General features: G+C 46.2%; 1 protein-coding gene across 1 annotated transcript in view; it reads right to left on the bottom strand.

Annotated features, from left to right (window-relative positions):
* Positions 1-11,444, bottom strand: part of LOC141109831 (uncharacterized) — a 38,588-nt gene extending 27,144 nt beyond the window's left edge. The window contains exons 1-3 of the mRNA XM_073601094.1: positions 11,306-11,444; positions 6,897-7,772; positions 1,987-2,258 (exon numbers count right to left, since the gene is read on the bottom strand). Of these exons, the coding sequence (XP_073457195.1) occupies positions 1,987-2,258; positions 6,897-7,772; positions 11,306-11,444 (1,287 nt within the window). The remainder of the gene's footprint in view (positions 1-1,986; positions 2,259-6,896; positions 7,773-11,305) is intronic.
* Between the last annotated feature and the right edge of the window lie 201 nt (positions 11,445-11,645).

The raw sequence follows: 11,645 nt of genomic DNA on the forward strand, positions 1-11,645 counted from the left end.
CCCCCCCACCTAAAACTTCCTGGCCAATCGGGCTTCCTGATTGGCCAGGAGAACGAGGAAGACAATAGTGAATATTAATTCGCTATTGTCACACAAGTGGGGGCTGGACGCATTGATAGGGGGGCAGCGCCCCTGCGCCCTGCATTATGGGCTGCTGCCACCTTACATTTTTACCCCTTAGTTGAAGCTTCTTTATAGATTCTGTTGATCTGACTGTCTAGAATCTAAATTAAATATAATCCGAGTTATCAGGTTAAACACTCTCTAGGCCGGCTTTTCTCAACCATTTTATCCTAGAGAATCCCTTGAAATAATTTTCAGGTCTCATGGAACCCTATCTAAAACCAATTTATTAGGGGTCAGTGGGAAAAAATGCCCCATACATAGGTGGCCAATGGTAAGAACCCCCCTCCCCTTACAGTGGCCGTCAATATGCCACCCTTAGAGATAGCTAAAAAGATAATTTGAGTCAGGCCAATGAGTCCTCAAGTGGCCTTGGAACTATGCAGGAACTATCCAATGGAAGTTTAATAAGCTATACCCCTTACACTGAAGGCCAGTAGGAAGAAAGCCTCCCTACAGTGGTGGTCAAATGCCACTCTTACAGATAGCTATGAAGATCATTTGTGTAATGCCAATGAGTTCTTCAGTGGCACTGGCCATGGAACTATACAGGAACTACCCAATGGGAGGTCAATCAGCCTGTCAGGAGACTAATACAGCTAATGCTCATTCCAGTGCAGTTAAGGCTCGTGCACATGTACCAGCACACAGATGAGCTTGGTCTAATGTTCAGAGTGCACTGACACAGGCGTGCACATCTATGTGCACTGGCACCAAGTGGACTATTTAAATGAGATCCTGGTTTGTGTTAATTGCTGGATGTTCTTCAGTTTTCCTGCGACCGTGTTCCTACTTTTATTTATTGATCGTCCATTGCTGACCCTGGCTTGTTCCTGACCTTGCTCTGTGAATTCTGGATACTATCCTCGGCTTGCCTCTGACTATTCTGTCTGCTTCCCTGGTACTGACCTCAGCCTGCTACTGGACCTCACTCTGCCTGCTTCTCTGGTACTGACCTCTGCCTGCTACTGGACCTCACTCTGCCTGCTTCTCTGGTACTGACCTCTGCCTGCTACTGGATCTTGCTCTGCCTGCTTCCTTAATACTGACTCCGACCTTCTACTGGACCTAGGTCTGCTTGCCTCCCTGGCACTGACCTCTGTCTGCTACTGGACATAACCCTGCCTGCTACTGGACCTAGCTATGCCTGTCTCCCTGGTGCTGACCTAAGCCTGCTCCTGGACCGTGCTCTGCCTGCTTCCCTGATACTGATCTCATCCTGTTTCTGGACCTTGCTCTGCCTGCTTACTTGGTACTGACCTAGGCCTGCTCCTGAACCTTGCTCTGCCTGCTTACCTGGTACTGACCTTGGCCTGCTACTGGACCTCGCTCTGCCTGCCTCCCTGGTACTAACCTCGGCCTGCTCCTGGACCTTGCTCTGTCTGCCTCCCTGGAACTGACCTTGGCCTGCTACTGTACCTTGCTCTGCCTGCCTCACTGGTACTGACCTTGGCCCGCTACTGGACCTTGCTCTGCCTGCTTCCCTGGTACTGACCTCGGCCTACTACTGGACCTTGCGCTGCCTGCCTCCCTGGTATTGACCTCGGCCAGCTACTGCACCTTGCTGCCTCACCGTATCTATCTGTGGCAGTCACCTGCTACCAAAGCTACTAGCATCCATGCTTCTTTGAGCCTTGTACCTCTGTTAACACATTCAGGCTACTTGGACCAGAGCGGCAAGGGAAGACCTCTGATCAATGCGGCCTCCAACCAATGTACATGACACAGCTCAAGGAAACCCCTAGCAACCTCTGGAGGAATTCTAGGGTTCCACAAAACCCTGGTTGAGAATAACTGCTCTAGACTGACACAACCCCCCAAAAAAACACAAGTTGATTTTAGTAACTTAATTAAGCTTCTAACCCTCCAGGCGTAGCCACTAGAGGAAGCTGTTTCTTCACCAGTTGGAATTCCTTCAAAAGGTCCAAAATATGTTCCTTTCGGGATAATACCCCCTTCATTCCAAATTCCCAAATCAGCATGTGGAATCCCAGAAATTCTGATACTCAGTGAAGGTGGAAGTGTAAGTTCAGCTCGGTGCTCTGTTCCCAATTTAACGATGGAGTCAGGAATGAAAACTGGGGCACCGTGTTTTTTACATTCTTCGAGGAAAAAATCCTGACATTCTTCACAAACTGGGGAAGGAAGAAAAGATAAGAGGCATATATAAAAAATGTTAACAACAGACTCGTATCCACTTTGAATTCTGTAATGTGTTCTGTTCCCCAGGGGATGAAGAACGTGTAGTACTTGGTCCCAGGTGCTGTCTATGGCTAACTGATAGGGTGGACAGGGTAACCCACAATCCCTACTTGGCTGTCTGAATACGATGTAAGCAAGGACAGGGCAGTTTTGATAAACAGCATTTTTCTTCATGTCCAACTCTTGCTTGATCGCTTGGAACATTTTAGCAGACATGCCCCCCCCCCCCCCCCGGATTCCTTGTGAGGAGCTCATCTCAGGTAAGCCTCCTTGCTATCTGTGTTGTCGGATGGCCATAGGAGGTGAGGGATACCGTATCCGTCCGCACAGCTAACCTTAGACAGCACCTAGGAAGATGCAACAAAGTAGTTCCCTGGTGAACACATTCATACAAACTGAAGTGAGACTTCATCTTTAAAGTGTCACTAAACCCACATCTTAAAAACCTATCAATAAATTGTGTATTCCATTCTGTTCATACTCAGTCAGTCACTATGAGATTCATTTTCTGTGTTCTGTAAAAAAAAAGCCTGGTTGATCCTGCTGCTCTTTATCTCCACCTTCTGTTCATGTCCCAAATTCAGCTAGGGCTTTTGCAGCTGTGGTGGCAACTCTGCACATGCTCAGTTTTCAGTGAGTTTCTATACTGAGCATTTCCTCCCTATCACATCTGAGTAGTCCATGAGACTATAGAGTCACACATGCTGGCAGATACACAGTGGTAAATGACAACCCACTCCCTCCCCCTCCATGCCCACTAATTAGCTAAACACATTGGGGGTGGAATATTACATGTTGATTAATGGAGGCTTCACCTCCCTCTTATCCTAAGACACAGGCTGGAGGGGTGTGACACAGCCTGTGACTGGCAGAAATCCACTCACATCATGTTATTGCCAAAAAATAAAGATTTCATTTTAAATGTATGACTTTACATTTATAAGCATTAAACCTTTTCCACATAGCTGCCCAATTAAACAGTGCATTGAGGTCAGCTCTTAAATTGGAGACATCCTGTAAGGACGTTATTCCACTGCATAGCTTGGTGTCATCTGCAAAAACTGAAATGGTACTTTTAATCCCAGACCCTATATTATATATAGTGTAAAGTTTAAAATCACCGCTGCCCCCCAATCTTGAAATAAATTAATATGTGAAAATAGTGAATAAATTATTAATCCTTAACATGCAATTAAACAGAAAATGGTGTATGACTTGTGAAGTACGGTGCTGCAACTTAAGAAAGCCTGAATATTCAGCTCATAAATTTGTAAAAAGACATTAAATTGCGCAACCAAATACAATGAAAACAATGCAAATTCAATTGTAGATATGTTCAAGTCCATCTAGTGCTTCTGTGAAAATTCCTGATGTGCAACACTCATGGTGCAGTATCTTCGTTTAAAAGATTTATAGCCTTAAAAATCTTTTAAACGAAGATACTGCACCATGAAGCCTTTTCTTCTTTTTACCTGGTAAATATACCCCAAAGTGGAAGACCATACAGAAGTATCTGGTAGTGCCGTTCATAAAAGAGAACAAACAGTCTGTTGTATGGAAAAGGATACCGGCTCTGGAGGAGCCCTAGGAGGATTACTCTCAGGCTGAACGCCCTATTGCTGAGCGAGTTTGATCTCTATAATTTGAGATTCACCATATCTGGTAAGCGGCCTCCTTCATTACAAACACCAAATCGAAGTTCAAGCCACATTTTGAGTGTTGCACTTCACGAATTTTCACAGAAGCACCATATGGACTTGCCTATATCATTTATAAACATGTTAAAAAGTAAGGGTCCCACCACTGAACCTTGGGGTACACCACTGATGATCCTTCGCCTCTGCCTCCACCACTCTCATCTCCACTACAGAGCAGGAGGCAGCACAGTACTGAATGGAGGGCAGGAACAGGAGCTGCCTCAGTTAACCTTTCAAGTTAACCAGCAGGTAATTGATTGCTGGGATGCCAGTCGGTCCTAGCAACCAATCACCATCTTGTTACTATGAAAAGTTAAGTCCAGCAGCTCCCGTCCTTCATTCAGTATTGTACTGCCTTCCACTCACTGCTCTGCTGTACACATGCTGTCAGGTAGGAGAGTGCTTAGGGGGGTTGAGCACAGGAGACTACTGTGGTGGTGAGGTGGGCAGAGGGGATGAGGACACTACAGTGGGTGGAGAAAGTGGCAGAGGACACTGGTATAGGAGGGGCCGAGGACACTACAAAGGGACAGTGGGGGAGAAGGGGGCAGAGGACACTGGTATGAGGGGGTGGGGGCAGTATGGACAGTGTCGGGGGGTGGGGGTGTGATGTGCAGGGGCCAAAGGATACTGCTGTGGGGGGAGGGGCAGGGGACACTATAGTGGGGGGGGGGATGTGAAGTGGGGCAGAGGACACTGCTATGGAGGGGGCAGAGGGGTAAAAGAAACTACAGAGAGGCAAAGTAAAGGGGGCAGAAGACACTGGGGGGGGGGTAGGTGATGTGCCCCCCAGGGGTTGAGGGAACAATGGTAGAAGAAAATGCAGTGGGGGGGCGGGTTGGGTGATGTAAAGGGGGCAGGAGACTCCATTGAGGGGGGGCAGAGGACACTGGTATGAGGGGGTGGGGCCAGTATGGACAGTGTCCGGGGGGTGGGGGTGTGCTGTGCAGGGGCCAGAGGATACTGTTGTGGGGGGAGGGGCAGGGGATGCTATAGTGGGGGGGGGTTGTGATGTGAAGGGGGCAGAGGACACTGCTATGGAGGGGGCAGAGGGGTAAAGGAAACTATGGAGAGGTAAGTTAAAGGGGGCAGAGGATACTGTGTGGAGGGAGGGGATAATGTGAGGGGGGCAGAAGACCCTGGGGGGGGTAGGTGATGTGCCCATGGGGGTTGAGGGAAGAATGGCAGAAGACACTGCAGTGTGGGGGGGGGGGTGTGATGTGAAGGGGGCAGGGGACACCATTCAGAGGGGGCAGAGGGCACTGCGATGGGGGGCAGAGAACACTACAGTGGGGATGGGTTGAGGACATTACAGTGTAGGGGGGGTGGTGATGTGCAACGGGCAGGAAGCTCTGCTGTGTTGGGGGGGGGGTGATGTAAAGAGGACAGAGGACACTACTGGGGGTGGGGCGCAAAGTACATTACTGTGGTGGGGGGAGGGGGGGGGATGATGTGAAGGGGGGCAAAGGACACTACTGTGGAGGGCATGTGAAGGGGGGCAGAGGACACTACTGTAACACACTGGGGTTGATTTACTAATACTGGAGAGTGCAAAGTCTGGTGCAGCTCTGCATGGTAGCCAATCAGCTTCTAACTTCAGCTTGTTCAATTAAGCTTTGACAATAAAACCTGGAAGCTGATTGGTTTCTGTGTACAGCTGCACCAGATTTTGCACTCTCCAGTTTTAGTATATCAACCCCACTATGTCTTCTTCATGTCGCCATTTATTGGGAGCTCTTTTATTTCCTCCATGTTGTCCAGGTAGAGCTCAGCCTCTGAAAGGTTGCCTACCCCTGCCTTAGACCATTCAGAGTATGACTCATTATTCACTATTCTCTGAATACTGAATTTATCAAGCCTGTACACTTTACCTTACACATTAGTCATGTGTGTGGAACTTTGTCAAATGCTTTTGCAAAATGCAAGTATACCACATCCAAAGCCACCCCTCTGTCCAAGGTTTTACTTACCTCATCATGAAAAGAAGTCAGATTTGTTTGACAACTTCCATCTTTCGTGAATCCATGCTGTCTGTTGCTTAAAATATTTTTTCTAGCAAAAACTCTTCTACCTGTTCTTTTATTAAACCCTACCAGTATCCTCCAGACTATAGAAGTTAAACTAACAGGTCTATAGTTACTTGGTAAAGATTTGGATCCCTTCTTAAATATAGGCCTTTGGCCTTACACCAATCCAGTGGTACTATTCCAGTCATTAAAGAGTCTCTACAAATTAGAAACAATGGCTTTGACATAACAAATAACAAGCAAACAAAACTCAGCTCTTTGAGAACCCATGGGTGAAAGCCATCAAATCCAGGTGTTTTATTTACTTTTATTTTTATCTTTAGCAGATGTGTTCCAGGACCGCCAGTACACAGACAAGAGTCACAAAGTAGTCTGGATGAAAACTTGACTACTTAAAAAGGACTCACTGGAGTGAGTATTTAATAATATTCTGCATTGGGTATAACTACTAAGGATTTTTGTATTCACTGTAAGGCTGGGTGGACTCCGCTAGCTCAGCAGGGGATTGCTCTACGTTGATCTCCGCTGAGCAGGCGGGTGACAGGTCTCTCTCTGCTCACTGTGCAGGGACAGACCTGTCAGAGCCCCGCTGTCTTCTATGGGAGATTAGATGAAAACGGACAGGCTGTCCGTTTTCATCCAATCCAATCTGGTGGACAGATGGCGAAAGTATCGCCATCCGTCTGTTTTGAGTGGATCTTGTCGGGTCGGACGGCAGGCGGGTGTCAGTGGACACATCTGCTGACAATAGCCTGCCCATAGAAATCAATGGCTGATCAGGCGGATCCGGGTGGGCCGATCGTGTGAAAGGGGCCTAAATGAAAAAAGGTTAATCAAGTAAACTTACACAAGAAGTCATCATCCTGTAAGTCATTCAGTTCCATGTACATTATTCTTTTTTTGCTTCTTAAATTGTACCCGTTGCAGCACCCTTCATCCATGTTGCTGCGCTCTTCATTCGTGTTGCTGCGTTCTTCATCCGTGTTGCTGTGCTCTTCATCTGTGTTGCTGCGCTCTTCATCCGTGTTGCAGTGCTCTTTATCCGTGTTGCTGCGCTCTTCATTCGTGTTGCAGTGCTCTTCATCCGTGTTGCAGTGCTCTTTATCCGTGTTGCTGCGCTCTTCATTCGTGTTGCAGTGCTCTTCATCCGTGTTGCTGTGCTCTTCATCAGTTTTGCTGCGCTCTTCATCCGTGTTGCAGTGCTCTTCATCAGTGTTGCTGCACTCTTCATTCGTGTTGTTGCGCACTTCATTCGCGTTGCTGCGCTCTTCATCCGCGTTGCAGTGCTCTTCATCTGTGTTGCTGCGCTCTTCATCCGTGTTGCAGTGCTCTTTATCCGTGTTGCTGCGCTCTTCATTCGTGTTGCAGTGCTCTTCATCCGTGTTGCTGTGCTCTTCATCAGTTTTGCTGCGCTCTTCATCCGTGTTGCAGTGCTCTTCATCAGTGTTGCTGCACTCTTCATTCGTGTTGTTGCGCACTTCATTCGCGTTGCTGCGCTCTTCATCCGCGTTGCAGTGCTCTTCATCTGTGTTGCTGCGCTCTTCATCCGTGTTGCTGCGCTCTTCATTCGTGTTGCTGCGCTCTTCATTCGTGTTGCAGTGCTCTTCATCAGTGTTGCTGCGCTCTTCATTAGTGTTGCAGTGCTCTTCATCAGTGTTGCTGCACTCTTCATCCATTTTGCTGTGCTCTTCATCAGTGTTGCTGCACTCTTCTTCCCTAGAAGCTAGAAAATATAAAGCAATGAATGCATAAGTAGATATCTGTACAGGACTGCTAACTACCCACTGGACATTCACAAACATAAATGATCTGTTTTGCTTTTACAAGAGTACTGTTGGTGTTTGCTACTGTCCAAGTCATGGGTGTTGTATGTAAAGTACTGTCATTTAGCAGTGTGGTAGCACCCTCCTAGATAGGTGCTAGGGTTAGGTAAATTTAGTATCGATTCACTGTAACCAGTGTGGCTGTGTTGAATTGATGGGGAATTTGCATATTTACATATTAAAGTGTAACTTCATTCTCCCTATCAACATTGACTAGTATTAATCCTTATGCTACTAGCATTAGTAAATAGATTGAATAGATATAGGAAAGTGTATCATATTTACTTGTTTTAAACTTTTTTATTTACACATTTCTTCAGTTACTTCCTGGTTTCTTGCCTAGGCAAATTATGTCATACATCCCAGGAGTCTTCAGGAGTGGAGGAGTTTTTTTTTTTTCAGTTAAACACACTCTCCTGCGTGTATGCCTCAGCTATAGGCAGATGGATTCCAGGAAGTACATGCTACATGACTTATTTGCCTGGCTACGGCCAGAAATGCTAAGTGGAGTGTTTTTCAAAGTGATTTTTCAACAAAATAAAGCATGGAGACATAGTTTGCTTTGAATATTAAAAATTAATCAAATAGTGTTTTTAATTTGTGGTGCTCAGATGCAGTGAAAAGCCGCTTTAAAGTTGTCTAGTTGTCTCACCATATCTAAGAAATCCTCCAGTATCCTGGTTTCCTGGTTACCTTAGCTGACTTCATACCAAAAAAATCTCATTACAAACTGACCAGGTCCTTAAAGGAGAAGTATGGGTTTGGGGTTCTTTCCCTAATCATACTTATCTAGGTGGATGCAGCATCGGTCTGACATCTCTGCGCTGAGAACCGAGCCACCGAACACCGCTGATGGCTCACTTCCCTCAGCTCCCCGAGAGGGGAGCTGCTGGCTGTCAATCAGCAGCTCTCCTGCTCTGCTCCTCCAAGCTCACTGGAGCGCTGAACTGTGGAGGGGAGCGGCCGTCTCAGCGAGTCACTGAGAAGTTGAGACTTTCATCAGTCCAGGCACCTGGCGGATCCAGACTTCCGAAGTCAGGATGACGCGGTGCCTGGACTGAACCTGGTGACGTCAGCAGAGAGTGGATTTCAGACAGCTCTCTGCTGAAAACGGGTCACAGGAGTGCAAAGCGAAGTGAACTCCTGTGACCCTTAGGAGAAGCCCAGACTGGACTTCTCCTTTAAAAGGTCATTTAGCTTGCAAGGGGAGTTGGCCAGGGGTTGACCATTCCTTACGCACAGGTCCTATATACTACAGTTATAACTTTGAATATTCACTCTACCAGAGCAAGCTTGTGCCTGATCATCTGGCCACGCCGCTAAAGCTGGTGAGACTCCGTGGGGAAACAGCATCTTTGCTTAAGTATTCTTGTTATACAGTATTTTCTAATATTATTACATTTCTCTGTATCTGTCATTACTTAATTAAATGGTATGCCTACAAGTGTTTGTATGATGTCTCTTTGCACTTATTGAATACAACCCCAAAATCATAAACTATCACAAAACTGTGATAAAATATGATTGTTTTGGTCTGTTCTATGTTTCAGTAGCTGCAGGATTGACTGCTTCCCCCCGATTAGTCCAGAAAGCTCTGGAAATTAGTGAGTAGGAAGAGTCTAATCAGCAGCTAAACATTTAGACAGCCCAGGCCAGTCCCTGGGGAGGGTCACCCTGATAGCAGCTGGGAGTCTGTATAAATACTCTGAGACAGAAAGTAGCTTGGTATTTTTCCTTGGAATAAGATCAGAGCCTAGGGGGGCCTGCTAGCCCCCTTAGGCCATCCTGCCATACATGTTGAGGCTTCAGGTGGGCCACCTGGAGGCCTGCTTTGCTGGAAGCTTCAGAGAGCTGAGTGAGGGACTGTCTTCTGAGGGTTTAGTTTGGTATCACACAGAGAAAATTTTGCTAAGGATGTTGGAAGGAGGCAACCAATTTTTCAAGGAAATTTGTACGTACAGACTGAAGAGATAGCCTATAGACTGTGGCCTGAGGCCATCCCTTGTGTGTTAGAGTCAGCTGTGTGTGTGTAAAGTGGACAGTGTCCAGAGTCCTGAAGACCTTAGTCTATTTAATTCCCTGTTTAAGGACTTTGCTTGGACTTCTCACCAGAGGACGAATAATCTCCTCAAGTTGCTACTGGCTCATAGCTTTACAGAACAGAAAGTGTCCTCCTACTTGTACATAGTATCTCACTCAATTCCCTAACCCCATCCAAGTTACCCAAAAATAAAAACACCAAAAAGAGAACCCCTGTTCTAAGTGACTGTGTGCCTGGGTGGTGCAGGGCAACTATTGGGGAAAGGACTCCATGCAATCTACTTAGCGGCTTCTTTGGGGGTAGCGCTACTTACGTAGACTGGAGTAAATATTTAACCAGCCCCGGAAGAATTTACCCCCTTCCTGACCGGGCCATTTTTTGCAATACGGCACTGTGACGCTTTAACTGAAAATTGCGCGGTCGTGCGATGCTGTACCCAAACAAAATTGACGTCCTTTTTTTCCCACAAATAGAGCTTTCTTTTGGTGGTATTTGATCACCTCTGCGGTTTTTATTTTTTACGCTATAAACAAAAAAAGAGCAACAATTTTGAAAAAAACAAATTTTTTACTTTTTGCTATAATAAATATCCCAATTTAAAAAAAAAACAAAAACATTTTTTTCCTCAGTTTAGGCCGATATGTATTCTGCTACATATTTTTGGTAAAAAAAAAATATCGCAATAAGCGTGTATTGATTGGTTTGCGCAAAAGTTATAGCATCTACAAAATAGGGGATAGATTTATGGCATTTTTATTATTTTTTACTACTAATGGCGGCAATCTGCAATTTTTATTGGGACTGTAACATTGCGGACGGATCGGACACTGTTTTGAAACCATTGACATTTATACAGCGATCAGAGCTTTAAATAGCCATTGATTACTGTATAAATGTCACTGGCAGGGAAGGAGTTAACACTAGGGGGCGATCAAGGAGTTAAATGTGTTCCCTGACTGTGTGTTCTAACTGTGGGGTGATGGGACTGACGGGGGAGGAGACCGATCGGTGTTCCTATATACAAGGAACACACAATCTGTCTCCTCTCCCCTAACAGGACGTGTATCTGTGTGTTTGCAGAATATTATTAACCACTTCATATCCCGCCTATTTCCTGCTGTTCCTGCTCTGTCACGAGCGATCGTGGGTGCCCGGTGCACATCGCGGCCGCTGGGCATGCGCATCGGCTCCTCAGTGACACAGCGGGCGCGCACGCACCTCAGGCGGAGAGCTGAGGGCGTCATATGACGCCCGCCCAGGATGGGTGATCCCATCTGTGGACATAATTTTACTATAGGCAGGATATGAAGTGGTTAATAATATTCTGTATATGGTATAACTACTAAGGATTTATTTTTTCACTGTAAATGAAAAAAATTTAAGTACACTTACAGAGGAAGTCATTATCCTGTAGGTCATTCAGTTCCACGTATATTATTCTTTTTTTGCTTATTAAATTGTACCCGATGTTGCAGCGCTCTTCATCCATGTTGCCGCACTCTTTATCCATGCTGCTGCGCTCTTCATCCATGTTGCTGCACTCTTCATTCATGCTGCTGCACTCTTTATCCATGCTGCAGTGCTCTTCATTCATGTTGTTGCGCTCTTCATCCTTGTTGCAGCCCTCTTCATCCATGTTGCAGCCCTCTTCATCCATGTTGCTGCGCTCTTCATTCATGTTGCTGTGCTCTTCATCCATGTTGCTGCACTCTTCATTCATGCTGCTGCACTC

Source organism: Aquarana catesbeiana, linkage group LG10, assembly GCF_042186555.1.
Source record: "Aquarana catesbeiana isolate 2022-GZ linkage group LG10, ASM4218655v1, whole genome shotgun sequence".
NCBI lineage: Eukaryota > Metazoa > Chordata > Amphibia > Anura > Ranidae > Aquarana > Aquarana catesbeiana.